The 25,479-nt window shown below is 53.8% G+C and overlaps 11 protein-coding genes across 11 annotated transcripts in view; 8 read left to right on the top strand and 3 right to left on the bottom strand.

The window, feature by feature from the left end:
• Window positions 1-336, top strand: part of BO86DRAFT_386025 (uncharacterized protein) — a 1,257-nt gene extending 921 nt beyond the window's left edge. Inside the window, exon 4 of the mRNA XM_025671243.1 lies at window positions 85-336. Coding sequence (XP_025531617.1) covers window positions 85-183 — 99 coding nt within the window. The 3' untranslated portion in view covers window positions 184-336. The remainder of the gene's footprint in view (window positions 1-84) is intronic.
• Window positions 337-532: 196 nt separating this feature from the next.
• BO86DRAFT_164931 (uncharacterized protein) lies at window positions 533-3,719 on the bottom strand. The gene is made up of 4 exons (XM_025666455.1): window positions 3,564-3,719; window positions 2,392-3,481; window positions 1,750-2,330; window positions 533-1,688 (listed from the first exon to the last, which is right to left on the bottom strand). Exons 2-4 carry the CDS (start codon window positions 3,448-3,450, stop codon window positions 761-763), a joined length of 2,568 nt encoding a protein of 855 aa, XP_025531618.1. The 5' UTR covers window positions 3,451-3,481; window positions 3,564-3,719; the 3' UTR covers window positions 533-760.
• A 1,680-nt stretch (window positions 3,720-5,399) lies between these two features.
• On the top strand, window positions 5,400-7,646 carry BO86DRAFT_164961 (NRAMP family metal ion transporter). The gene is made up of 3 exons (XM_025666456.1): window positions 5,400-6,216; window positions 6,288-6,559; window positions 6,616-7,646. Exons 1-3 carry the CDS (start codon window positions 5,572-5,574, stop codon window positions 7,424-7,426), a joined length of 1,728 nt encoding a protein of 575 aa, XP_025531619.1. The 5' UTR covers window positions 5,400-5,571; the 3' UTR covers window positions 7,427-7,646.
• On the bottom strand, window positions 7,530-8,915 carry BO86DRAFT_354535 (putative SNF7 family protein (Cta1)). The gene is made up of 2 exons (XM_025669584.1): window positions 8,436-8,915; window positions 7,530-8,242 (listed from the first exon to the last, which is right to left on the bottom strand). Exons 1-2 carry the CDS (start codon window positions 8,499-8,501, stop codon window positions 7,658-7,660), a joined length of 651 nt encoding a protein of 216 aa, XP_025531620.1. The 5' UTR covers window positions 8,502-8,915; the 3' UTR covers window positions 7,530-7,657.
• A 1,581-nt stretch (window positions 8,916-10,496) lies between these two features.
• Window positions 10,497-13,681, top strand: BO86DRAFT_165032 (SAPS-domain-containing protein). The gene is made up of 3 exons (XM_025666457.1): window positions 10,497-11,386; window positions 11,446-12,750; window positions 12,806-13,681. Exons 1-3 carry the CDS (start codon window positions 10,709-10,711, stop codon window positions 13,520-13,522), a joined length of 2,700 nt encoding a protein of 899 aa, XP_025531621.1. The 5' UTR covers window positions 10,497-10,708; the 3' UTR covers window positions 13,523-13,681.
• Window positions 13,628-14,842, top strand: BO86DRAFT_165048 (uncharacterized protein). Its single transcript, XM_025666458.1, has 2 exons — window positions 13,628-13,750; window positions 13,962-14,842. Exons 1-2 carry the CDS (start codon window positions 13,733-13,735, stop codon window positions 14,670-14,672), a joined length of 729 nt encoding a protein of 242 aa, XP_025531622.1. The 5' UTR covers window positions 13,628-13,732; the 3' UTR covers window positions 14,673-14,842.
• A 488-nt stretch (window positions 14,843-15,330) lies between these two features.
• Window positions 15,331-18,004, top strand: BO86DRAFT_453545 (SET domain protein; the record flags this gene model as incomplete). Its single annotated transcript, XM_025676997.1, has 4 exons — window positions 15,331-15,491; window positions 15,694-16,299; window positions 16,418-16,677; window positions 16,740-18,004. Exons 1-4 carry the CDS (start codon window positions 15,460-15,462, stop codon window positions 18,002-18,004), a joined length of 2,163 nt encoding a protein of 720 aa, XP_025531623.1. The 5' UTR covers window positions 15,331-15,459.
• A 196-nt stretch (window positions 18,005-18,200) lies between these two features.
• On the top strand, window positions 18,201-20,153 carry BO86DRAFT_386033 (NADH-quinone oxidoreductase subunit NuoF). Its single transcript, XM_025671244.1, has 3 exons — window positions 18,201-18,550; window positions 18,655-18,726; window positions 18,804-20,153. The coding sequence occupies exons 1-3, from the start codon at window positions 18,290-18,292 to the stop codon at window positions 19,962-19,964; spliced, it is 1,494 nt and encodes a 497-aa protein (XP_025531624.1). The 5' UTR covers window positions 18,201-18,289; the 3' UTR covers window positions 19,965-20,153.
• Window positions 20,154-20,295: 142 nt separating this feature from the next.
• BO86DRAFT_436950 (zinc-binding alcohol dehydrogenase family protein) lies at window positions 20,296-21,639 on the bottom strand. Its single transcript, XM_025676036.1, has one exon. It carries the CDS (start codon window positions 21,619-21,621, stop codon window positions 20,494-20,496), a length of 1,128 nt encoding a protein of 375 aa, XP_025531625.1. The 5' UTR covers window positions 21,622-21,639; the 3' UTR covers window positions 20,296-20,493.
• A 369-nt stretch (window positions 21,640-22,008) lies between these two features.
• BO86DRAFT_415982 (Zn(II)2Cys6 transcription factor domain-containing protein) lies at window positions 22,009-23,364 on the top strand (the record flags this gene model as incomplete). The annotated part of the gene is made up of 5 exons (XM_025674944.1): window positions 22,009-22,110; window positions 22,190-22,489; window positions 22,570-23,121; window positions 23,161-23,224; window positions 23,255-23,364. The coding sequence occupies 5 exons, from the start codon at window positions 22,009-22,011 to the stop codon at window positions 23,362-23,364; spliced, it is 1,128 nt and encodes a 375-aa protein (XP_025531626.1).
• A 261-nt stretch (window positions 23,365-23,625) lies between these two features.
• Window positions 23,626-23,961, top strand: BO86DRAFT_396021 (uncharacterized protein; the record flags this gene model as incomplete). Its single annotated transcript, XM_025673370.1, has 1 exon — window positions 23,626-23,961. One exon carries the CDS (start codon window positions 23,626-23,628, stop codon window positions 23,959-23,961), a length of 336 nt encoding a protein of 111 aa, XP_025531627.1.
• Between the last annotated feature and the right edge of the window lie 1,518 nt (window positions 23,962-25,479).

Below are 25,479 nucleotides of genomic sequence, written 5' to 3' on the forward strand. Positions count from 1 at the left end.
CCCCCCCCCCCACTCTTTGTTCTGCTTGCTCTAGTGCTTTGGGCACTTGGTGTGGAGTTTGGACTGGGCTGATACGTTGAATAGATTCGGAAGGCGGTCTTTGGAGGGTTGAAGGAGGCGTTTTCCACACCTGCGCCGCCAAGGCCCGTGAGGGAGGCCGCCGCCGAGAAAGATCGAGAGTAGGTGGTTCTACCAGTTATGGCTACTATGCGTCGGTTGGTATACATAGAGCAAGGATAGAACAGACTCCAAGATGGATGGAGAACAAGGCCTAGGACCCGCATACTGTATATTACCTTGTCCATGTACAAGAAAGATAGAATAATGACATCCAAGAAGACCTGAAGTACTAGACTGTGGGTCGTGAAAGGTGCGCAGCCCTAGCGCGTCTGTCCAACAGGAGAAAACGATTGATCTGCCTGACCATGCTCGCAAGAAACGAATACCAAAAAAGAACGTCAGATGATTTCCCAGTCAGGTCTGTGGCCCTGTTGCCGTCGTCAAGTCATTTCGCCGTGGCCGTCATGGAACGGACAAATGCACCCAAAACACCTTAGAAAATGCCAGCGCCTTCCAATCCCAGATACTCCGCAATCGTCAGAAACAAAGATGGGACAAGAAAAGTAATGAAATCAAGCAATGTTGGATCTTCCGGCAACGATTGCATAAACAGGCCCTGTCAGGGTAAAATAGTCTTAGCAAAGGTGCTATGGCTGGTCAGGGTAGCATGTGGCCATCACCGATCGCGAAACAGTAAGGTCTACAGCCAGTTGCCAATGCCATTGCTCGGAGGCAATCCGGTACTGGCAGGGACGTCCAGCGCCAGTTCCAGCTTGGGAGGCTCGTCCAGCAGACCCTTCTTAGGGCTTCCACCTGCTGCCTTGACCGGGGATTTGGATGGTGACCGAATCTCCGGGCGAGGAGGTCCCTCACGAACAGGCAAGTGCGGCCACTCATCATCGATTGCCGCGGCAACCCAGGTGCGGAGGCAATCATGCACAGAGGAATAGAACTTCTCCTTGCAAGTCCTCAAAGTACCGCCCATGACCTTTTCAAACCCTGAAGCTCGGAGCTCGGCACGCAGTTGATTTCTCTCCTGGGTAGTGGGCAAAGACGCCACGATTCCATTCAATAGGTCTAAATGAGCCGCCAGATAGTTGGTAGCATCCCATTCGACACCGCCGACATAGGGTGCAGCTGGCACCGGCGGCCGAGGGACTGGGAAGTGTCGCTCTCGGTATGTTGCTGATGAAGGTGTTTCATCCTTCGGGGTCGGAATCACATTCAGATGATGCAAGAAAATCCAGAAGACTTCTTTGCTCACATTCGTAACCTCTTTACACCAGACTCGGTAAGGACGTGACTGGTAAATGTTCGCAATGAAGGTTAGCGGCTGGTTTTCTTCGGATGGCGAAGGGTCGCGCAAGTACGAGAGGATCCGCGAGGCACGGTCAGCAGCCATCTCATCCGAGGATACAGCCGAAAGCTGAGTGAAAATCAAGTTGATGATAATGCCTCGGGTGGTAAATTCACTGGGTCCTTTCTTCTCCTCGTCAAAGAGCATCTTGAGCAAGGCTGGAAAGAGTTCTCCTTCAATTTTGGAGAGGTGCTCGAGTGCGATAGAGGTAGTGCAAAGAGCTTTGAGACATAGCAAAGTCTCGTGAAGTAGGTTATCCTCGTGTTCCTCTCTGTGGAAGTATTAGCACTAGGTTTTGATATTTACCATACGAACCCGGATGTATTACTCACCTCCACTCAACTTTCATGATGCGATAAAGTAACTGGACTATCTCGTCCATGCCACCATCTGCAATGAACGCGTCAACCCAGCTGACAGTCTCATTGCGCAAAAGAATTCGAAGCTTGTGTACTTTGCCAATCTCTATCATCTCTGGTTTCTGAATCTCCCTTAGATAGTGGACAAAGTCTGATGGGTCAGTGGCTGTGTCGCGCGCCGTCGCGGAAAGCGAGGTGGTGGAAGCATTGGGCGTCAAAAGTTTAGAGAAGCCCGCGGGCAAAGAGTAATCGGCGGATTTGGGACGACGGTAGAAGCTTCCACTGTCCGGGCGCTTCTTGGGCGACGAGCTGCCTTTGGAGAAGCTGAAACCACGACTCCTGGATCGGGATCGTGAACCTTTGCTATCGTAGTTCTGTCTTTCTTCCTTGTGTTCCTTTCTGCGTCCTCGACGACCGGTACTGTCATTCGCACTGCTGCTAGCAGTATATGGGGTCGTGTTCTCCGTTCGATCTTTCAAGATAAAATCGGCCTTGATGTTGGTGTCCAAAGATCGCATTTTGTCTCGCATGTTGTGAGGAATGTTCCGCGCATCCTGCCCCATTAATTAGAGCTGCCTTGCTTAAGTGGGAGTGCGCAGTTACAGGGGATCTCACCAGTAATTTCTCGAATTCTGAGTCGAGTTCCTTCGGGTTTAGGCGTTTCCGCAGTTCAGCCTCCTGTTCTTTAGCATTCAACGCGGAGATAGCGGCCTGAACGCGAGAGACCTTTGGGCTCTGCTCTCGCGCCAGTTCAGCTTTCTCGCCCTTCTCTGGCCGTGACAATGCTCGAGGTCTTCCGAATCGCTTGGATGGCGATGATCCCGCTGTGTCCGTCGTCGCCGTCTTGTCGGAAGATAGAGCCTGTAAAGGGGCCAGGACTTCCTTCATTCTGCGGCTTCCAGCGAGGTAGTCTGATTTCGGTCGCGGTTTGGGTTCGGTCCGTAAAGTGCGAGGAGTGGGAGATGGCTGCTGATCGTAGTCCCAGAGATTACTTTGATGTGTCGGTCCATATGCCCTGGGTGTACATGGGGCTGTCTCCTCTTGCATGGTTCTACGCTTGTTCTGTGTTGGAGACAGTGCGGCTTGGTCGGGGTACAAGGGCGGCACAAACTGGTCCCAGGCGGGTGAGGCCATGCCGTCAACTAAATCCGATGGGCTTCGATTCTCCTTGTCCCTAGCAGTCTTGGAACCCTCCGTCTTGTTTCCGCGTTGCGACCTTCTCAGGATAGCAGAGAGGCTGTTGGCCGACTTAGCCTTCTTTGGCCTCAGGTTCTGCGCGTCAACATCCAGGGCTTCCTCCGGTTTGGGCTCTTTTCGCTCCATGTAGCTCTTGAGAGACTTTAGGGAGACCGCACTCTTGGTCTTCTTGTGCAGTGTATTCTTCCCTTGCTTCCCCGGCGATCTCTGGGCTGAGCCTATGTCGGCCGATTCCCGGTTTGGGGCAATTTCCGTGAGTGGTTGTTGGTTGAATGACGCATAGGCCCCATCACCAGGCGGTGTAGTGGAACCGTCGGAAGACTGGCTTCCATAAGAAGCCTTGGAGGGGAAGGCGTCATCCGCAGAGGAGTTCCGTTTGTGGGATTTCGGGGACAAGAATGCTCGGAAGACTGAGGGCCTGGAAGGACTTCGGGTGGCGTCGTCAAAGATGCTGGGGGATTCCACAGTGGGTGCCATTTCGAAGAATTGCCCTTCTGCCTGGAGCTGACTTGAGAATCGCGGATCTGGTTAGTATGGATGTGGAGTAGGGGGATGGAGAAGGACGGAGTAGTTAGGCATAAATTACTCACGGTGCAGTTGCCCCAGCACAATGAGACAAAGGATCACCAGCGACGCGGAATAACGGCGATGACGAAGAGAAGACGAGGGAAAGTCTTATGCGAAACGAGATAGCAGCGACATGCAGCTCAAGGTAACAACAGACATCGAAGAAGCTCCAGGAATTTCGAAATATCTATCAAGGAAGCGAAGACGAGGATCATACCAGACACGACAAGGAAGAAGGAGAGGAAGACGCGTGAAGGCAGCGCCCGCTATTAGACTGTGACTAGCAGTAACAGCCAGCACGCATAGACACGACAAGAGCAGACGGGGGGGCAACACACAGACACACACACCGGAACGAACGCCAACCTCAGGTGGGTGGGCCGGGCATTTGAAGACTTCCAAGGCTCGGGGACAAGGCAAGAAGAACGAGCATGCTTCCTCCACTGTCTAACCTAATCGGCATATGGGCAATGGAGCCCATACGCCATAGCCAAACGGCTGGAGATGAACTGCGCCGCGCATGAAGCGGAGGGTGTAAACATGCTGCGGGCGGCGGGGTTGTCCCGGGCAACCAACCTGTTTTCGGCCGGTCGCGCCGGAAGTTGATGGATGCGATAGATTGATATCAACCTCTGCCATCACCTGCCTGATCGCCTGCAGATTACGAGGATGACGATGCTGCTGATGCTGCTATTGCTGCTGATACCACTGATATCGCTGCTGCCCGACCATCTCCGTCATGAGGACTGGATTTCTAAGCTGAAAACGATGTCATAGTGGAGGAAGTGATGGCATCTGTCATAATTCTCAGACGGCTGATCTGCCAGTTGCCCGGGATGCATGATGTTATATTGGGGGGGCTGGCAGAATTCCATATGAGATGATATGATAACTACTCCGTACTTGTGACAGTCCGGATTATTGCCACAATAGGGTGGGGGATCTAGTCCATAAGGTAGGACTGGGTCTCGGAAATACGAGTAGGAAGGGGAAAACAATGGTGACATTCTATCTGAGACTTCAAAAAATAAATTAATAACGGCGTAGGTCTAAGGCTGGCTAGTCGTATTTAGTTTGTTATTCAATGATGACAGCTCTGGATGATGTACTGAGCTTCGTAGTGTAAGTAGTGCAAGTAGTGCAAGGTACCCTGTACACTCTGTCCTATAGTTCCAAGATAGTCTTCTGGGTGGCCCAATCAATAATCCCTCACAAGGCTATCATCGCGGGGAAAGGCGGCGCCTGAGGCGGGAAGGCTGCAAGGGAGCCGCCGAGCCCAGCCGTACCTTGGATTCCTTAGGTTCCTTAGTGACAATCAGGACAAACAATGGCCTGTACTGTACTGTACAATCTCATCAACAACAACCCTCTTTATAATCGGTCTCTTCCCCTCTTCCCCTCTTCCCCCGCTTATCAGTTTGATCAGTGTACTTCTTGGTTACCTTCATCATTCTTGCCCATTCTCCTCCTCTACCACTAACTACACCACCTATGACTAACCTAAATCATAAGCCAAGCCAGGTTCAATGTTGCCTAGAAATGCGATCGCATTTAGTAAGAAGCGAAGGCTTGGCCACCACTTCACCGCGAACAGCCTCCAGTGGGATGCCGCATGCCGTCATGCCTCCAAAATTCTCTTCTTCCCTTCCTCTCTCTTCCCTCCACCACTTCCACCTCATACCTTGAGCTAGCTTTCGAACACTGGTCGCCAAACTAAATCCACCATCACCCATTCTGCTCGCTGTCTTGCCAGCTTTATACTTCCGACGCACAGGAAGTGATCTGGCCGGTTTTGTCGTTCTCGTTCCCTGTGTGTGACTGGTGATAACCGCATTCGGGCAGTTTCGGGCTCTCTTCCCCGCAGGGTACTTGATCTTCCGGTTGAGATCCCGACGTAGTCTGGCCTCATCTTTATTCCGACACTCGTGGCAATCCATGTCCACTTAACCACCTGGTGTGCTTACAATCCCAGTACACTCACTTCTCAAATCTTCCACGCTCGTGCCAGCGCATATAACCACCTCGCCCCCCATGAATTGCCCTTCACGCACCGACGATACCCTCGAGCATCCCGACTGGAATCAGAATCCGCCCGCCTTGAACGCAGACGTCACCACCCGAAGTGACTTTAACGGGCTCGCCAATTCTAAGGTCCATAGGCGGCACGCGTCGGGGATGGGAGGCGCTTCAGAGGAAGGTGTCTCGGCAATGGATCATCGACCGCATAGTCTAGACGGGAATGAGACCGAGATAGAGGAGAAGTGCCCCGGTGGGGTGATCTCTGTCGCCCCTGGGGATCATATCCCCGGGGGAGACAGCGGATCTCCCTGCCGTTCTCTCAAATCAACCATCTTTTCATATCCTGCGCATGTGGCGCAAAGCCTTGTCAAATTCGCCCGGTTCATAGGCCCCGGCTTTCTGATCGCAGTAGCCTACATTGATCCTGGAAACTACTCGACCGATGTTGCAGCAGGCGCAGAGTACCGTTACGCTCTTCTGTTCATCGTGCTCGTCTCCAATTTGTTTGCTATCTTTCTCCAGTCCCTGTGCGTTAAGCTTGGCACAGTGACCGGGCTTAACCTTGCGGAGAACTGTAGGGAACACCTTCCGAAGTGGCTCACTATTGTTCTGTACGTCTTTTCAGAGGCGGCCATTGTCGCCACTGACATAGCAGAGGTAAGACCGACTCTCTCCGAGGAGCTTGACTCCGTTTCCTAGGCGGAATGTTCAATTGACCGCCCTGGCAGGTAATTGGATCGGCGATTGCGCTCAACCTATTACTCAAAATCCCTCTAGTCGCTGGATGTGCGATTACTCTGGCTGACGTCCTTTTTATCCTCATATTCTACCGACCAAATGGGGCCATGTGGGGGTTGCGTCTGTTCGAAGTCTTCGTAATGCTTCTTGTACTGGGGGTTGTGATTTGCTTCTGCATTCAGCTTTCGCTGATCAAAGAGCAATCTGTGGGCGACGTATTCCGGGGCTACTTACCCTCATCTGCCATCGTCCAATCAGAAGGGTATGTAAGCCGTCATCTACTTTACGTATGCACAGTCCTGACATGTTGGTTGGCAGTCTGTATCAAAGTTGCGGCATCCTCGGCGCAACGGTAATGCCTCACTCGATGTTCCTAGGCAGCGGAGTGGTTCAATCCCGACTGAAAGAATTCGATGTTACTCAAGGCTACGTGGATCCATCCGTCTGCCTCGGAAGCACCGGTGGGGAGGTCGAGTATAGACCCTCCATCCATGCCATCCGGGGTTGCATGAAGTACTCAATCATTGAGCTTACGTTGTCACTCTTCACATTTGCCCTGTTTGTGAATAGCGCCATTCTCATTGTTGCAGGTGCCTCACTCTATGGCACTCCCGGGGCCGATAATGCGGACCTCTGGGGCATATACGACTTACTTTCCAGCTCAGTTGCTCCTGCGGCGGGTCTGATATTCGGGTTAGCGCTCCTCCTCTCGGGTATCTCTGCCGGAATTGTCTGTACCATGGCGGGGCAGATGGTAAGCGAGGGGATGTTGAACTGGACTATCAGACCCTGGCTCCGTCGATTGATTACTCGATCGATCAGTATCATCCCTAGCATAATCATTGCGGCTGCCGTCGGCAAGGATGGATTGGACAAGACCTTAAATGCCAGCCAAGTGGTTCTGAGTGTCATCCTTCCCTTTGTCAGCGCGCCTCTTATCTACTTTACATGTCGCAACCGTTACATGACCGTCCCAACTGACCGGGTCTTCGAGGGCGGAGAATCGGCGCCGGGAGGAGTCAAGATGAAAAACAATCTCTTCGTAACCATCATCGCTGTTATTGTCTGGTTGATTATTGTGGTGATGAACGTCGCGCTTCTTGTTCTCCTTGGACTCGGCAAGGCTTGAAGCTTGAGCCGACAGACAATTTTTACGACTGCAAGATTGCGCCAGACTCTAGCCTGGATCGATCTCCAGCCATTCCCAGTATATAGCTTAGCAGAAGGAAGGAAGAAAAAAAAAGAATCAAATTGCTTCAATTGAAATCTTGAAGGAGAATAGACATGACCCAACTCCGAATGCTTCCATAGTTCGAACACCTAGACTAACAGAGACGAGACCCACCCCGGTTGCACCCAATCAGCTAAGCCCGCCCGCAGGCTCCTTGATCTTACTCTGCTCCGGCGGCTCATCGATGAACTGCGGGGGCGCGACCTCGTCCTGGAGAAAGCTGGGCATGGCACTGTCGGCCATGGCGCCCTCCATCAAGGTCTCCTCGCCCAGGGCCTCCAGCTCGGCGTCGAGCTCCGCCTCGTCGACATCCTCCGGCACGTCGTAGGCGCGCGAGATGCTCTCCTGGATCTCGTTGCCGATGTCCATCAGGTCGGCCATCTCGTCCTGCATGCGCTCGATCTTGTCGATGTCGATCTGCCCGTACTGCTTCTTGAGGGTTTTGGTGGTCGTCTTCATCGCGTCCACCGTCGTCATCACGTTCTTCAGGTTGTCCTGCATCATCCCCGCCTGCTCCATGTTCCACGACTGCTGCGACAGCTGGTCGCGCTGCGCCTCGTACTGCTTCCGCCGCTGCAGCACCTTCAGCGCCTTCTGGCGCAGCGCCGTCTTGCCGGGCCCGTCGCGCATCTTGCCGATCTTGGCCTGGTACGTCGAGAGCTCCGAGTTCAGGGCCGCTAGCTTCACGTCTATGCTGGAGATGCGATTCTCGACCTGTTTGTTTCCAAGGGAAAAGGCGGAGGGGGTGGAATGGGTTAGTTCAGGCCATTGCAGGTTATGCGTGCGGGGTTGGTTTTTGGAGGGGAAGGGCGGAGAAGCGAGAGGGGAGATGCGAAAGTGTCAGAGAGAGAGAGAGAGAGAGGGAGGGGTGAACCGGAAAGGCGAAGGGAGAGAGTGGGACACATACATTGCTGATTGCCCCGTCCAGTGTTGGCTTGGGAGCCGTGTTCTTGCTACCGAATAGTCGGTTCATTGTTGGTTTCTTCTTTTATGAGAGATGATCAAGAAGGGGATGATGACGGAGTGACTGGACTGGGGAGAAAGAGTTGGGGTTGTGTTGTGGCAACCGAATGAATGGAAGCTGGAGTGGTTTATTTGGAGGGCGGGAACTGGGAAGGAACACCGTCCGTCCGTTAGGCAGTAAATACTACTAGTCTCGCCGCCTACCTTCGAGTATTGGATGTACTTCGAGCACAGCGAGGTAGACGTCACTTTCCAAGTGCTTACTTTTGTTCATGAATGTGTGAGGGTGTAGTGACAGGCAACAGTGTTCGTCGTTTTCTCTCGCAATCTGATCCGAAGCCAGACTTTGACGGGCGACATTACTGAGCGCTTGCGTTCGGAAGTCTTAGCGATCGGCGATTGTGTCGGTACAGCAAGATGTAAGACATTAGATATTATCAGGCTGAATTTCGAGATGGCATCCTAAATTTGGGGATTGACCAGACAGACACTCCACGGGTCATCTGACCGACCCGACCGGGGTAAATGGAGAATCTGAGCAACACCCCAGATTCCACATTGACTACGGAGTAACTTGCTTCGTACTGGTCTGGTTTGCCCAACTCTGCCTGTTTGGGATCATACACAGTAACAGTTTGCAGGGTGGTTTGCAGGCTCCGACGCAATCAGCATTCCGCAATGATGGGCTAGTCGTACCCGGTACTTGCACCCACACACGAGCGGGTATGGTCAGTGCGGTACCTGATACGTAGGCCCGAACCTCCCAGCACCGGCCATGCAAGGAAGCAAGCAATACCAACTGGAACTGGAACTCGTCTCGTGCAGCCAGCCTGAAGACTCCGACTGTTACTGCACTGCGCCTTTCCTTACTCAGTAGTTACAGACGTTTTGTCAAGATAGAGGAAATACCAAGATTCCACTTTACCATATCACCAAAGAAGAGAACAACTTTGTAGTCTTTAGTCTTCATGCTTTATGCCTTTGCCCTCTTCTCTGATTAATCATCCGGGTCGAACTCCCTCCAACCCACTAAGCAATTCCCAGACTGTGAAACTCATCGACCATTATTATTCATTTCCGCAGGACTGAACTATCCCACTTCCCCCCCCCCCCCTCCTCCTCCTCCTCCTCGTTCAACCCCCCTCTCTTAATCTTCTTACTCTGCCCTCGCGTATCTCTGGTCCCAAAATTTGCCCTCCCCCCGCCGTCGCTCGGGCGTGTTGGGTATTTCCGCCTGGATCATTTCTCTCGTCACCTCCAGGGATCAGAGTTACCGACCGATCCAGACACAGCCAGCCAACGCAGCAACAGTCCGACTGAACTGCCTGCCCTGCGGATGTCAGCCCGCCTTCCTTGACTATCTACCTATTCTTCTTAAGGTACTGTAGTTACAGTACTTACTGTACTACCCACACACGCCTAGCACCATCCATTGACTTACTGCCTTAACCTTCATCCATCATCCCCATTACGCACTATTCCTGCTTCATCTTACTGACTGACTCGTTTCACCCCGTGCAGCGCAAGGCCGACGAACCCCGATTCCTCCCCTTGTTGAGGATTCCACCACCGTTCTCTCTTCTCTTGTCACTCCCTCAGGTTGTGAAAGGTACGTGTGTTTCTTCTGAATTTATATGGTATATCTTGCAATAATTAAGCTTTTGTCCTCCGCTTGCTGGGCCTTCATGCCTGCCATCTGGTGAATTCTGCAGTCGCGGCCGCAATGCCTGACCCGGTCATTGTGTTGCCTGCCTGAAGTCTTCCCTGCTATCCTCCGATCCTCGGGCGAAGCCACCCCTAATGTTCCCGATCCTCACAATCCACGTTTCTCCCCCCCCTCGTCCATGACTATGACGCTCAACGCGCGAAGAGGTTTGCTAACTGGGATACTCGGCGCATGTAGCGCTTGGACGCTCCGACCAGGCTCATCTCCGCTTACGAAATTCCCGATCTCATTTTCTATACCTGGAACGCGTGAACATAACGACCATTACGCTTGCGATCCCGCCTTCATACACACACTTCTCACTCACGACGACCTGAAACATTGCATGGGTTGTTCCATAGGCTAGAGGCTTTGGACACTCTCACGGCTTTTGTAACATACAACAGGTTCCAGTCGCAACGTTTTCGACGGGGGACTCCGGCCGCTAGAAAAATCCGCATTCTACCGAATCTTCGTTCCATGACTCGGTTCGGCCGGTTATATAAATCATCATGTTTTGGCGTTTTGGAGGATATGCGAGTATCTCTAGCATTGATACCCTGCTAGACAAGCCCGATGTCAGCCTGGAGGAGCTGCTGGATGAGTCGGAACTGATCCAGGAACTCAAGCAAAATAATACGAAGCTCATAGAATTCTTACGAGAGGATAATGTCTTGAAACGGCTTATGGACTACGTGATCGCCCCGTCGCTAGTGAATGACGACGATGATGAAGACGATGATACCAATGACAGCAATGTCACCGAGTCGAACAATGATGCATCGGCGGTGGAGGAGAAACACAAAGACCCGCTCAGGGATATGCTGGACCCGGAGGACCTGGAGCGGGCAGAGAAGGATCGGTTGAAGCGGGCTTATGTCGCCTGCGAAATCCTGTCATCCGAAATCTGGTCGATTGTGGAGTCGATTATGTTGAACCCCGATCATCTGAAGCACTTCTGGGGCTTTCTGAAGCGTCCTTCGTCCTTGGACTCGGTCCAGGCGAGTTACTTCACCAAAGTCAACGAGACGCTGTTTGACAAGAAGACGACCGAGATGCTGGACCTGCTGAAGTCCATGGATGGCGTGGTTCCGGCCATCCTCCGGCATGTGGATAACCCCATGGTCATGGATCTGTTGTTGAAGATTATCAGCTTGGAGAAAGTTGAAGGTGGCCAAGGGATTGTTGATGTGAGTCTGATAAAGCCATGGGACCGGGTGCTCATAACACAAGCTGACCATTCTCTCAGTGGCTGAGGTCCCAAAACCTCATACCGACCTTGCTATCGTTCTTGTCGCCGGAATACCCTGCCTCCGTCCAAACTTCGGCAGGTGACTTCTTGAAAGCAATAATCACTATTTCGGCAAATGCAACGCAGAATGACCAGTCCTGCATCGGCCCCAATAGTCTCACGCGGCAATTAGTCTCCACAACCTGCATAGAGACTTTGATCAAATCCATGCTGAAGGGTGGAAATCCACTGACGGTCGGTGTGGGTATCATTATTGAGGTTATTCGAAAGAATAATTCAGACTATGATCCGGAGAACATCAATGGGCCGGAATCACCACCCACCACATATGATCCAATCTACCTTGGCAACCTCCTCCGACTTTTTGCCAAGCACATACCCGACTTCATGGCCTTGATCAAGAGCTCCAAGCATACGGTCAACGACGGCGGAAAAGTGAAGACAGTTGAAAGGGGAAAGCTGAACTCGGCATGGGGCGCTAAAATCGAGCCTCTGGGCTTCGATAGATTTAAGACCTGTGAGCTGATGGCGGAACTGCTACACTGCAGTAACATGGGTCTGTTGAATGAGCCAGGAAGTGACGAGTACGTTCGACAGCGCGATGCTGAGCGCGAAAGGCTCATGCGTGAAGGTGCCTTCAACGCGCACAGAGAGGAGACGTCCGCCTTTGATGGCAATGACTCTACTGTGGACTTCGTGAACGGATCTGTTATTGGTTACGGCTCACCAGAAGGTTCGAGGGTTCTTGAAGTTGCCAACACCGGCGAGGAGAGCTTTGAGGATGTCAGCGCATCCGGCGTCCTCGTTGACAAAGAGAAGGATGCGGGGGTCAGGGAAGCGAACCATCCCAGCCCTAAGTCCGAGCCTGAAGCTGTTTCACACGGCTCTTCTGAATCTGCTGATGTCACAGACCCGACTGCGATTGAGGCACCTGAAAGCAAGACAGAAGGTTCTACCAGGGCGCCTCCCACTGGGACTGATACTACGTCTGGCTTAGCAGATCAAATTCAGGAAGTTAGCCTCGACGGTGGGCAGCCCGCCAAGCCGGATGAATCGTCTGCTGAGACTACTACCGAGCCAGCCAGTCAGACGCAGCCCACTCCTGAAGCGGTACCTGCCCCCGATCAAGATAATCAGCCACCCAGCTCTTCCTCGCCTGATACTGCTGGCCAGGTCGGCGATACTTCTTCTTCACAGCAACCACTGCACCCTGACATTCAGGTTGATTCTAATGGGCAGCCTGTGGTTGGCGATTATCTTAAGATTATGTTCGTAGAAAACCAGGTTGTTCCCACCATCTTGGTTTGTCTCCCCTTCAGCTTCCCAGGTTATGGTATCAGAATTAACAGCATCGCAGGATTTCTTTTTCCGGTTTCCGTGGAACAACTTCCTTCATAACGTCGTCTACGACGTCGTACAGCAAGTTTTCAATGGCCCAATGGAACGTGGTTACAACCGGATGCTGGCTGTTGATGTGTTCGAGACAGGACGGATAACGCAGAGCATTGTCGACGGACAGAAGAGAAGTGACGAAACCCAGCGCACAAGACGGATCCGCCTGGGCTACATGGGTCATCTCACATTGATCGCTGAGGAGGTCGTCAAGTTCAGCGAACGCCACCCACCGGAGCTGCTTTCACCGACTGTGATGGAGAGTGTCCTCAACCCTGAGTGGATTGAGTATGTCGAGCAAACGCTCTCCGAGACAAGGGAACGTGACAATGCAATTCTCGGTGGCGTACGGCCGGACATGTCCATTGGACATCGCCAAGGCATGATCAATTCAGGCCAGAGCGCCAATGCTTCATCGGCGCTTGCAGATGCAGGGCTTAATGGCTCTTCGGGAAATTCTGGCTTTCAAGGTTTTGACATGATGAACCAAGGAAGCGTATCCGGCGGGGCATTCGGACTTGCTGGGAATTCTCTCCTGAGCGGGTTCGCCAGCTCGAGTGATGATGAAGACGAGGAAATGGAAGATCAGGACGATAGAAACCTGGCCGATCAATCCGCCGAAGCCGGATCAGACAATGTGGGTGATCACGATTTCACAGATATCGATATGCGCGATGCTTGAACCTCCCTCAACATATTGCCGAGGCGATTCGTATCGACTCAGGCTGCCCCATCTATATCCGTCCTCGCGAACCTTTTCTTTCGAATCCCTTGACTATTTCGCTCCCAACTCGGGCCGCTGGAAGTTTAGACACATGATGGATGACGGGAGTGGTACGGGCCATACAGGGCCTGGCACAACGTGTTGGACTGGCAGCGCTTCTCAATATGTATGAAGTCATTCAGAACAGTACTACTCCCCGATATCATGTGCGGATGACTTTCTACAACCAAGCAATACCTTTCCCCGTACGAGTAGTTCTTTGAATTCCCGCTGCGGCTGAGCCTAGTTCTTGTCATCTATGAAGCTTCATTTATCCTGTTCTTTGACCATGCATATGAGGAAACAAGCATTTCAAGTCGCTCTGCTTACAAATTTGCTAACCTTACTCTATCTTCAGGGATCTGCCAACTCGACCAGCCAACCGATACCCATTCTTCCCCCGCCCCCTGCTCCGATGAGTCAAGGACCCTCTCGCGCACGGCGGCAATTAGCCGCTCGTCTTGCGGCTCAAAAGCAGCAGACTAATGACGGCTCGGAAGGGGCCGAAGACAGGAATCTGGGGAGCGAACATGAGACACCTGAGTCCCAGTGGCCGACCAATCCCTTTGTGATTGCTGGCCTTGACGAAGACACGGAAGGCAACCACTCTCCAGCAGATGCCGCTTTCCCATCCAACGATTTCCCTCCGACGGGTGACAAAGACGAGCCGTTTTCCTCGCCCACCTTCCCGGAGTCTGGCTTTAGCCCTCCCGACTCGTTCTCCACTGGTTCCTCCGATGATGACGGAGAAGGTCGAACCGAGGGCATGCGGCGCAAGGAACGGGTTCCACTGGAAGTGGAGGACGACGACGATGACATGGGCGAGATGGTGGGGCCGTCTGCTGACCCTCGAATGATGGACTCGGACGAAGAGGATGAGGCGATCATGAATGAATCGCTCGGCTATCCCGACTTGGGACCGGGGCGCTACATGGACTTTGCTCGATCCCGCATGGGGGCCTCTCCATTCGGCGAGGATAACGACAACGACAGCAGCGACGGGGAGGATGACGGGCTAGTCGAGATTCTAGTGCCGGGCAGGAAGTCTTCAACATCTTCTATGCACTGATCATTCATCTTTGTTTGCTCTTTTGATATCCTCTTCCCCTTCAGTTTCTGTCTTTCGCGGATTCCCTTTTCCTGTTACTGTGAATCTTAGGTTACTACGTCTTGGGTGGTTGCTTTGATAATGCTTGACTTGATGGGATTAGTACAGATTCCATCTGATGTACACTAGTTGACTGCATGGCATTCGCGTGTGCTTATCCTGTGATGATGAGGTCGGCTTGATCACGAGTTTGAGATGGTGCTGTTTATGGATGCTTGTTACAGCCGCATGATCTCGTGGGGAGTATGCTATAATATATTCTCCCTCCTATTTTTCTGTTTTATCTTCATTCTCAAAGCAATTAGAGCTTTGAATGATGTGAAGTGACGAGAATTCTATTATAACGAATATGCTTGATGTTACTGCGTTTTGGATGATCTTGGGGGCACCCTACTGTGTTACTGCTATTTTTGTCGGAATTGTAAGATACTTTTGGGAGACAAAGGCTTTTGATCTTGTTTTTTCTCGAAGATGATCATCGTGCCCGTAGTAAACTTATTGTTATTGATACGAAGAAAAGTGCTGTGCTGCGACAGAATCCCGAGTCGGGAGTGAAAAAGTGGGACAATTTCCGGTTCGGGAGTCGAAAATCGAATCATGTCAATTAATTGCTCGACCCGCCAAGGTTCTTCTCAAGCTCAGCTCTTGACCTTCCGAGAACTGCAATTTCTACTTCTCAGCAACAAAGGTAGCTATTCTAGTGGTCAGTCGTCCGAGTCAACCAATTAAGTGGCCATCCTCTCATAGTATGGCTGCGAGCACGACCGCGGGGTCTCCCAGGTAAGTCGAGGCTTTACTTTCGTTCTATCGCCGGATAGGATCCAAGCATGACGTTGAATCGCTACGAGCTATATGATAAGCGTCCACTGGATGGTATTCTGTTGCCATTCACACACTCTCTCTCTTCATATTATTCCCTATAAAAATAAAATAACACGAACACAAAACCTAAAACAGAAAGGAACTGACATCTCCCTCGCAGCACCACCAATGCCCCCACCGGGCTCGAGATCTACGCCGACCTCCAAGCCTGGATGGCCCAGCACGGTGGCCAGCTGCACCACGCCGTGCAGGTCACCAAAGACGAGCAACGCGGGGTGCACCTGCAAGTCCGCCAGGGCACCGAGGGTGGTCTCCTGGCCGTGGACACGCACATCATCCAGACGCCGCTGACCACGACGATCTCGTACTTCAACGTCATCGGGTACCGTGCATCATCCGCCGCCGCCGCTTCCAATGCAGATGCAGACGCCAACGACGGTGGCATCGTTGAGTTCAAGTCCCACGGCCTGGACTTCCCGCGCGCCTTCATCGATGCGGTCGGCTCGAAGGAGGCGACCGTCTTCTTCCTGGTGGGCCAGTATCTGCGCGGCGCGCAGAGCTTCTGGTACCCGTACCTGCGGACGTTGCCGCAGCCGGGCACCTTGACGACGCCGCCCAACTATGAGGGGGAGGATCTGCGGTGGTTGCAGGGGACCAGTCTGTTGCCGGCCAGGGAGCAACGGGTCGAGAAGCTGAAGGGGAAGTATGAGGCTGCCGTGCGGGCGTTGAGGGAGGCTGGGTTTGAGGGGGTGGAGGCGTATACTTGGTGCGTATTCTTGCTTTTCTTCTTTTTTGTTTGAGGCTTTGTGTTGTGGATGTCTTGTTTTTGTTGTTGGTGAAAGGGGATGGATGACGGGGGGTTGGGGTTAACCTCGTGTGGCTAGGGATCTCTATCTATGGGCCTCGACGATCTTCTTCTCGCGCGCCTTCTCTGCGAAGGTCTTGTCCGGTGTGATTCCCAAAGAGGAGCTGTCGGAGGAGAATATCTCGGTCTTGCTGCCCTTCTTCGACGTGGCTAATCATCGGCCGCTGGCTAAGGTCGAGTGGCGAGCGGAGAAGGATGAGGTCAGATTCGTGGTTCTGGAGAACGTGAGTGCTGGAGAGGAGATCTCCAATAACTACGGACCTCGGAATAATGAACAATGTAAGTAGAATCAATGGCTGTCTTCAATGTTTGTTTTGACAGCTGGACTGACGCCCAAGCAGTGATGATGAACTACGGTTTCTGTCTTCCGGGCAACCCTTGTGACTATCGCATTGTGAGTCTTCGCGCACCACCCGGTAGTCCGCTTCAGCAGGCCCGCTCCCACCAGCTCCAAATGTTCCCGCAGTTGGCTGTGGACACTGAAGACCACTACTATGTCTTCAACATCTTCTATCCGCTGCTGGCCCCGGATACTGCAATGGAGCATTCGATCTTCTCCCCCGCTCTCCTCAATGCGGTCTCCGTCCTGGCGGCGAACAATCGGGAGTTGGAGACTCTAGAAATCACGGACCACGACATCAAAATTCCCGGCGCCTACGGTAACTCACGCGCGCTGCTGGCTGCAATGAGCCAGATTGTCATTGAACTTATCAATCATGCTGTGAAGCTGAGAGCGTCCGGCCAAGATCTACAGCGCCCGAGGAATCTGAAACAGATTCACGCGAAGATGTACCGTGACAGCCAGATCATGCTGTCTGAAACCGCTCTGGTGATTGCTGCATGGACTCTGAACCGCGCGCGGCAGCACAGCTTCACTGGTAGCTGGGAAGAAACGAAAAGGATACTTGGGGCCCATATGGCCCGGATACCTGCCGGCAAATTCCCGGAGGGGATCTTGTCCCGGCTGCAGATGCGGATCTTAGAGAGGCAGTCACTGCTCACCAAGAACGGGGAACTATTTACATTGACCGAACTGCCAGGCCTTTTGCCGACGGAGATGCAACAGCCATGCAAGGCATGCTTCCAGGATGTCCTCAACACCACGGAGAATGCCATCCCCGTACTCAGAGGTAGCGCGGAGACATCGCCCTTCGCGTTTCCCATCTTCTTGTGTCTCGTTGCCGCAGCTGGTACAACTACGAAGGTCCCAGGCTCTGCGGGAGGCCAATTGTCGCCTAGACTTACTCGATGGGCGAAATTCCTGCTCGAGCACTACCCGCCGCCGCCAAATGATGTGGCCTGGGCGCTCGAGGATGAGGATGATGAGTACCTAGTGAGCCAATTTGATGAGGCTCTGGAGCAGATCAAGTCACAGATCTCTGGCGCGTTTACTGGATTGGAGGCCTACACAGGCCCATGGCAGAACGATGACTGGTGGCTGTCGCCCAATTGGATACGCTGGGCGTGGATGGTAGCAGAGCAGGAGTGCGTGCACATGCCTGAAGATCCGCTGCGCTTGCTAGCCAGCGATGGGCAGGTGATGTTGTCCACAGGGTCGTACTTGTATATTCCTCAGGAGGAGTACACGCGACGAAGAATTGGATGATGACTCGATGAGATCAAGACTCTGATCACGAATAGGAATAGAATTAAATGTAAGGTATAACTAGCACAAAAGCGCGGCTTATTCATTATGCATCACGTGACATAAACAAGGCCAATCAACGGGCGGGGAAAGGCGGATATTCAGCAGGCGCAGGAATTGCCGCGCCGGAAGGGTGGAAGCTCAACTGCTGAACGCCTTCATCATCTCGATCCCCTCCGCCTCCCCCCCCCCAATTGACACCTTTCCCCCCAGTCTCTCCGTGCAGCCACTGGGCCAACATTCACCATGATATCCCGAGCGGCGGCTCCCTCATCTTCCTCCATCGCCAACCTTTCCTCCCGCTCCCTCCGAGCCCAGGCCCCGGCTGCCCGTTCTTTCGCGACTGTCCAGGACAACGCTCCCCCCGTACGACACTATGGCGGCCTGAAGGACCAAGATCGCATCTTCACCAACCTTTACGGTCACCATGGAGCCGACCTCAAGTCGGCAATGAAGTTCGGTGACTGGCACCGCACCAAGGACATTGTCCTCAAGGGTCACGACTGGGTACGCTGCCCCTAAGATAACCACCTCACTCCCCATCGCCGACACGTGGACGGATATGTGGTATCGATAACGATTCAATGCTAATGATTGCGTTCGGTGCACAGCTCATCTCTGAGATCAAGGCTTCTGGTCTTCGTGGTCGTGGTGGTGCCGGTTTCCCCTCCGGATTGAAATACGTAAGTGTCTCCCGAGTTCCCTCTAGTGCGGAGGCAAACAATTGGTCAATTCCGAGCTAATCGGGCGTGGCATCTAGTCCTTCATGAACTTCAAGGACTGGGACAAGGACCCCCGCCCCCGTTACCTGGTCGTCAACGCCGATGAGGGTGAGCCCGGAACGTGCAAGGATCGTGAGATTATGCGCAAGGACCCCCAGAAGCTCATCGAGGGTTGCTTGGTCGTCGGCCGTGCGATGAACGCCAACGCCGCCTACATCTACATCCGTGGTGAATTCTACCACGAAGCCACCGTCCTGCAGCGGGCTATCAACGAGGCCTACGAGGCCGGCCTGATCGGCAAGAACGCCTGCGGCACCGGCTACGACTTCGACGTCTACATCCACCGTGGAATGGGTGCTTATATCTGTGGTGAGGAGACCTCCCTGATCGAGTCGATCGAGGGCAAGGCCGGCAAGCCCCGTCTCAAGCCCCCATTCCCCGCTGCCGTCGGTCTGTTCGGTTGCCCCAGTACGGTCACCAACGTCGAGACCGTGGCGGTGGTGCCCACCATCGTGCGTCGTGGCGGCAGCTGGTTCTCCTCCTTCGGTCGTGAGCGCAACGCCGGTACCAAGCTCTTCTGTATCTCCGGGCACGTCAACAACCCCGTCACCGTCGAGGAGGAGATGTCCATCTCCCTGCGCGAGCTGATCGAGCGTCACTGCGGTGGTGTCCGCGGTGGCTGGGACAACCTCAAGGCCGTCATCCCCGGTGGATCCTCGACCCCCATCCTCCCCAAGTCTATCTGCGACGACCAGCTCATGGATTTCGACGCCCTCAAGGACTCCCAGTCCGGTCTGGGTACCGCCGCCGTCATCGTCATGGACAAGTCGACCGACGTCGTCCGCGCCATCTCCCGCCTGTCGACCTTCTACAAGCACGAGAGTTGTGGTCAGTGCACGCCCTGCCGTGAGGGCAGCAAGTGGACCATGCAGATGATGCAGCGCATGGAGACCGGCCAGGCCCGCGAGCGCGAGATCGACATGCTCCAGGAGCTGACCAAGCAGGTGGAGGGTCACACCATCTGCGCTCTGGGCGAGGCCTTTGCCTGGCCCATCCAGGGTCTGATCCGTCACTTCCGGCCCGAGCTGGAGGCGCGGATCCGCGAGCACGCTGAGCAGCTCGGCGGCCAGTCTCCCTATGCCGGTGGATGGCACCCTAACAGCCGGGCTGAGGGCAAGTTGATCTCTCCCGGCCAGTAGGTTAATTGAAGGGGTGGGGGTCAGTGGAAGGAAAAGTCCGAGACATTAATCAAATCTTCTTTTTCTTGCTTGATCTTAGAGAAAGGGTCTGGGTGTATGTCTGCGTGTGGGTGGTGTTTCAATTTTCTTTTTTCATGTCTTGTTCGATCATGTACAGTCTTGGTAGCAATTCATATCTTTTCTTTGTTATGATGTTCGTGGTGGTAACTGGTGGTGATAGTACAGAGTATCTGTTGTTGTGGATAGTCTGCCGTGGGTGATCGGAGTCGGTTCAGTGATGTGATGCCATAGCAACACCCTCAGCGTAAAAGGGAGTCTATGGCTAGGAAGTATTGCATACACGCTCTATGGGAACTCTACCAAGCTTCACATCAACGGAAACTGACTGTTCAAAGGATATTAACATCTACGACGGAAACTGACCATTCTAAAGATATGATTGATCTCGCACGCTGAAACAAACAAAGTACAACAAGATAGACCATCATCCAGCCTCCTCACCCCCGAACCCCATCAAACACACGATCAATCACGCCGCAACCTCCACCACCAACTTCACACAACTCACGCCGCGCCGCAGCTCATCCAAGCCCGCATTCACAGCCCCCAACCCCAATCCCCTCCCCACAACCCTCACCTCCGGACTGGGCCGAATCCTCCCTCTCCCCAAATTCTCCCGCAACCACAGTCCCAACCAACCCCGAAACTGGGCCAGTCTCTCCGCCTCCCCGGCCGCAGGCCTCACAAACACCGTCTCCACCCCATCCACCACCCCCTCCGCCTGGACAGGCACCGGCGGCGCCGACGCGACCATCCCGTTTTCCTGGTTCGCGTCGGCCACAAACGCCCCCACCACCGCCTGACACGACGCCCACTCGCCCACCGCCAGGAAACAATAGCGAATCACCAGCCCCTCCTCCCGGGCGGCGGCGATGATCTTGGGAACGACGAGGGGATCCCCGTAGTCGAAGACGCGGTCCGCCCCGAGCGCGGCGACGTACGCGCGGGACCGGGGTGTGCCGGCGGTGGCGTAGACGGCGGCGAAGGGGGTGGTTGGGGAGGTGCGGAGGAGGCGCGCGGTCTGCACGCCCATGGTGCCGACGCTGGAGGCGGCGCCCCAGATGAGGAGGGCTTGATTCTTTTCTTTTTGGGAGGTGGAGTGTGTAGGTGCTGCGGTGCAGGGAATGCCCATCGCATCCCACGCGCTCAGCGGGACTTGCACGGCGACGGGGAGGGTGGCGGCTTCGTTCCAGGTCAAGTTCCCTGCCGCTTCGTGGTTGTTGGGGTCGGGCAGGACGACCGCGTGCTGCCACGGCACGAGGCACCGCTCCTGGAACGCGCCGTAGTCCGGGTGGCTGGCTTTCCAGACTAGGGCGCTGTAGGCGGCGATGCGGGTTCCGGGGCGGAATTCGGGGGATGGGACGTCGGCGCCGGCTGCGAGGACGAGGCCGGCGAGGTCGAAGCCTAGGACTGTCGGGTAGCTGGAGGCCGGCACAAAGAGGCCGGTGTCCTGCATGATGTGGTCGGCTGGGTTCAGGGCGATGGATTTGACGGCGATGAGGAGCTCGTTGGGGCCGGGTTGAGGGGTCGGTCGCGGGTGAAGCTCGAGGGGTTGGTTTGGACCGGGGGAGATGGCGGCTAGGTGGGTGGTTGTCATTTTGGGGGAGGGTTTTGGGGGGGGGGGTGGAGGGGAGGATAGAAGTAGAAGATTCTTGTAGGTAGAAAGGGTTGGGGATTGGGTGGATTGAGGCTGGTATTTATGCTGTTGAAGTGTTGTTTCTGACTACAGGGTGACTCTGGCGATGTGAAGGGCGTTGATGGTTATAGATCCTCGTAGCCAATCAGAGACCTCTGCATCCGAAATGTGGCTAGCGCCGCGTAGAAGATCTCGTGCCCAAAAAGGTTAGTGCGTGCAAGGTGGGTGCCTGAGGGGACGATGTGGGAACTACCTATACTGAGTCCAATGACTGACTAACTGACTGACTGACTGACTGACTACCTCAGGTACCTCCCATCTATTCCGTACCATTCCCAAGCCCACCAAATGTCCTCAGCATGTGCAGAAAATGCTCTTGTCCGGAAGCGATGCACCACTCAACGAAGATCCAGATATGGCTGCCGCAATTGCAAGCTCCGAAAACTCAAGGTAGGCTGGCTGGTTGGCTCGCCTTAACTGGACTGTTTCGTGTTTGGCTGATTGTACTGTACTTTCCGAGCCTCTCCAGTGCGACGAAAGCAGACCTCACTGCAAGAAATGTCGCGCATTCGGGATAGCATGCAACTTCGTGTTCAATATCCCCGACCTACAGCCCATCACCGCTGAGACGGGGTTGACGGCTCGAGGGAAAGCCGAGCTACAACGCCCCGTTGCCAGTGCAGTCTGGACCGCGGACCAATCGACTTTTTATCAGTTGAACACGAAGTGTCAGGACTTCCTCACCCGGTATTATGGAAGTAGTCTTCTCAGCCCGGACGACCCGAACATGATGCACGTGAATCGCAGGCTCCTGCAACTAGCCTTCGCCGTAAGTACTGACATACTATCCGGTATGATCGTGTGGGGCTCGACATCCTAGATCGCACTCGGCTAATCTCACGCTGACAGTACCCTTATCTCATGCACGCCTCTCTCGCCGTGGCACTCACCTACGACCGCCACCTGAATACCCCAACAGGCAGCCGTCGCAGTCTGGACGAGTGCTACCACTGGTACCAGAGCACCGCACTCCTCAACCGGCGGTTCAGGGAGCGGCCGATCAACGCCGAAGACAAGGATCCACTCTGGGGCACGCTGGCTGCGCTGGCCGTCCTGGCCTTCTCCTCTCCTGAGGCATGCACGCCGGAAGAATCGTGGCCCTTCACCCTCTCAGACCAAACCGATGCATTGGACTGGGTCCGTCTGAGCAAAGGTAAAATGGCACTGTGGCACATCGTCGATCCCCTACGCCCAGACAGTGTCTTCCGCGTCATGGCGCCCACCTTTGCGCAGATGAACACCCCCTTGCCGCAGCGCGGCGTGCATGGTATACCACGGGCCGTGGCGGCCCTGTGCGTCCTTCACGAGGGATCGACGGCGACAGAGAATCCGTACTTCGAGGCCGCCCACGCTGTTGCCCAGATCCTGGACCTTCCAGACACAAGAGTCACGACCGGTCCAGTGTAGCTCTTCATCCGCAGTATCCATGGTGTCTTTGAGGACATACTCCGCAACAGGGACCCTGCCGCGCTCGTGTTGCTGTATCTGTGGTACCGCAAGGCCGGTCGCAGCATCTGATGGATTGAGCTGAGAGCCCGAGTGGAATGTCCCTCGATCTGCTTGTACCTTCAACGGTATCACAAAGGGGATGCTGCGGTGCAGGCGTTCCTTCCGGATGGAGTCTTTGCCGAGAGGTGGAGTTAAATGGGTTCTTCCACCGAAGCCTTGGTTGCAGACTGCGTGTCAAAGACAGCCGGCACACCGATGGCTTTGTCGCCGCTGTTGCGACAGTCGATGATCACCATGAATCCGGCAACCTTTGTTTGTGCGATGGAGCTGGGTCTCGATCATGCAAGCTATAAATATACTCTTTTTACTCCGTCACACCTATTACGACAACCTTCCATACCCTTCTAGAAACAGACCGATTCCAGTCCGCGTCTAAGCAAGCTCCCCACCGTCAAGATGGCCGACCGAGACCTCGAGATCGACATCGAGGGAGTCGACAAGGTCCTGTTGCTGAGGCTTCTGCACGACAGCGCAAGCTCGTTTCCAAGAACCGCCAGACGGCCCTTCGATGAGCAGGCGGCACACGTAGCGGTTAGGAACTACATCCATTATTTCTGTGGCTGTTTAATCGCCTGTGATATCTCCGGCAAAACGGCCCGGCATACCTGGCGGTATGACTGGTACGTGGGGAAGGGGTCCTTTGTGGAGATGGTTGCAATGGCGCGGGAAATTATGGTGGGAGAGCAGCTGGAGTCGGAGTTGCGGTTCCAGTTGGATGGGGCTTCTGCTTGATTTTTTTGGATGGCGGTCTTGATGGTTGTTGTTATATACTTTACAGCAATGTACTTGCTATAAACATGATTTTCATCACATCTACAATCCTCTCAGAATGGGCATAGTCCCAAAGAAGTAGCATGCATACTAGTAGTCAACCAAAAGCGGGGGGGTGGCAGCACGCGGACCAGCCAGCCACTCCTCGCATTTTCTCTGCCCTCAATTGAGATTGATTGTGACAGCAGTCACATACAAGACAAGAGGGGAAATATTAGGTCAGTTTGGGAGTGAGTGGTCTGGCCACGCTGACGCCTTTCCACCCCACGCGATAGTTAACCCTTTATTCAGTTTTGGCTAAAAGCTTTTTGCAATGCTTAGCCAAGCTATACTAGAAACCTAACTTAAGACTATACATTAATATTTACTACTCTACTACTACTACTACTACTACTACTACTACTACTACTACTACTACTACTACTACTACTACTACTACTACTACTATTCTCCCTGGAGTCTCCCTGGAGTCCAGTATATAGACCCAGACCAGACCAGAACCAACCATTATACACATCCTGCGGGGTATTATCATTCTCAATCAGCACACTATCTTCACGCAAAAGCACCCCCAAAAGATGGGCAGCACAACCCCCAACAACAGCCCCAAATCCCACCACCGCCAGCTTTCCACCCTCGCCCAGCGAAACTAGACTACGCCCATCCCACAGAACCACCTCCCCCTTTCACTGTGTATGTAGGTAGGTAGGTAGGTAGGTAACGTCGAGAGGGGGGCAGGTGGTGGAGATGGGGAAGGGAGAGGGGGCAGGTGCAATGAAGGTTCACGGGGCTCCGTCCCGACGGAAGGAGGATTTCATATCATCCCATTCAAACCAGTACAATACCCCTGGACTACTGCTGATGTTACGGTAGTCCGACTGACTGGGTTTATCCTATCTCAAGACTCGAAAGTAGTGTCTAACTGCGCCATGCCCTTGGCGTTTGTCGCTGTTGTTGGCACTTCGCTCCTGGTCTAACTCACTCACGCACTCACTCGCTCACTCACTCAAGATGATTGCTGGTTGCCGGTTGCGGGGGTTGCACCGATGCCTCCTGAGATGCTTTTTCCCCTGCGGCTCAGCCCATCGCCCGTTTTCCCTGGTCTCTTGGGGGGTGGGCGACACCTCAGACTAGGTGTGCTGATAACATCGGATTCGTTGCGTGCTACCAGGTTTAAGCATATGCGAGCTTGTGTATCTATTCTATCGGGATGATAGTTGTTTTATGTACTGCGCCAGCCAAGTCGTAGACTGCATCTGCGAGAAGGGACCGTTTGCATGCCAATGTGGCCATACTTTATATCGTCAGAAATTTCCAGGGAGTTGATGAGAACATCCTCATATCGAGATAATTTATTCGCTGTGGCTGACTATGACTTAGCTTAGAGGCACTCTCTCGAAAAATGTGGAACCCAAGATGAAAGTGATCACTGCATAAAGAAAAAGAAACACACAAATACATGCAGTCGAAGGACAGGAG

The sequence above is a fragment of the Aspergillus japonicus genome, assembly GCF_003184785.1.
Source record: "Aspergillus japonicus CBS 114.51 unplaced genomic scaffold BO86scaffold_5, whole genome shotgun sequence".
In the NCBI taxonomy this organism is placed as follows: Eukaryota; Fungi; Ascomycota; class Eurotiomycetes; order Eurotiales; family Aspergillaceae; genus Aspergillus; species Aspergillus japonicus.

Bases quoted from the DNA above. Each gene is read 5' to 3' on its own strand.
- BO86DRAFT_164961 (XM_025666456.1), top strand. From the start codon at position 5,572: ATGAATTGCCCTTCACGCACCGACGATACCCTCGAGCATCCCGACTGG. The intron at 6,217-6,287 runs GTAAGACCGACT...CCGCCCTGGCAG, and splicing joins TCGCCACTGACATAGCAGAG to GTAATTGGATCGGCGATTGC. The intron at 6,560-6,615 runs GTATGTAAGCCG...GTTGGTTGGCAG, and splicing joins GCCATCGTCCAATCAGAAGG to TCTGTATCAAAGTTGCGGCA.
- BO86DRAFT_164931 (XM_025666455.1), bottom strand. From the start codon at position 3,450: ATGGCACCCACTGTGGAATCCCCCAGCATCTTTGACGACGCCACCCGA. The intron at 2,331-2,391 runs GTGAGATCCCCT...TTAATGGGGCAG, and splicing joins CAGAATTCGAGAAATTACTG to GATGCGCGGAACATTCCTCA. The intron at 1,689-1,749 runs GTGAGTAATACA...ATACTTCCACAG, and splicing joins ATCATGAAAGTTGAGTGGAG to AGAGGAACACGAGGATAACC.
- BO86DRAFT_165032 (XM_025666457.1), top strand. From the start codon at position 10,709: ATGTTTTGGCGTTTTGGAGGATATGCGAGTATCTCTAGCATTGATACC. The intron at 11,387-11,445 runs GTGAGTCTGATA...CCATTCTCTCAG, and splicing joins GTGGCCAAGGGATTGTTGAT to TGGCTGAGGTCCCAAAACCT. The intron at 12,751-12,805 runs GTTTGTCTCCCC...ACAGCATCGCAG, and splicing joins AGGTTGTTCCCACCATCTTG to GATTTCTTTTTCCGGTTTCC.
- BO86DRAFT_386033 (XM_025671244.1), top strand. From the start codon at position 18,290: ATGATATCCCGAGCGGCGGCTCCCTCATCTTCCTCCATCGCCAACCTT. The intron at 18,551-18,654 runs GTACGCTGCCCC...TTCGGTGCACAG, and splicing joins TCCTCAAGGGTCACGACTGG to CTCATCTCTGAGATCAAGGC. The intron at 18,727-18,803 runs GTAAGTGTCTCC...CGTGGCATCTAG, and splicing joins TCCCCTCCGGATTGAAATAC to TCCTTCATGAACTTCAAGGA.
- BO86DRAFT_436950 (XM_025676036.1), bottom strand. From the start codon at position 21,621: ATGACAACCACCCACCTAGCCGCCATCTCCCCCGGTCCAAACCAACCC.
- BO86DRAFT_354535 (XM_025669584.1), bottom strand. From the start codon at position 8,501: ATGAACCGACTATTCGGTAGCAAGAACACGGCTCCCAAGCCAACACTG. The intron at 8,243-8,435 runs GTATGTGTCCCA...GGAAACAAACAG, and splicing joins TGGACGGGGCAATCAGCAAT to GTCGAGAATCGCATCTCCAG.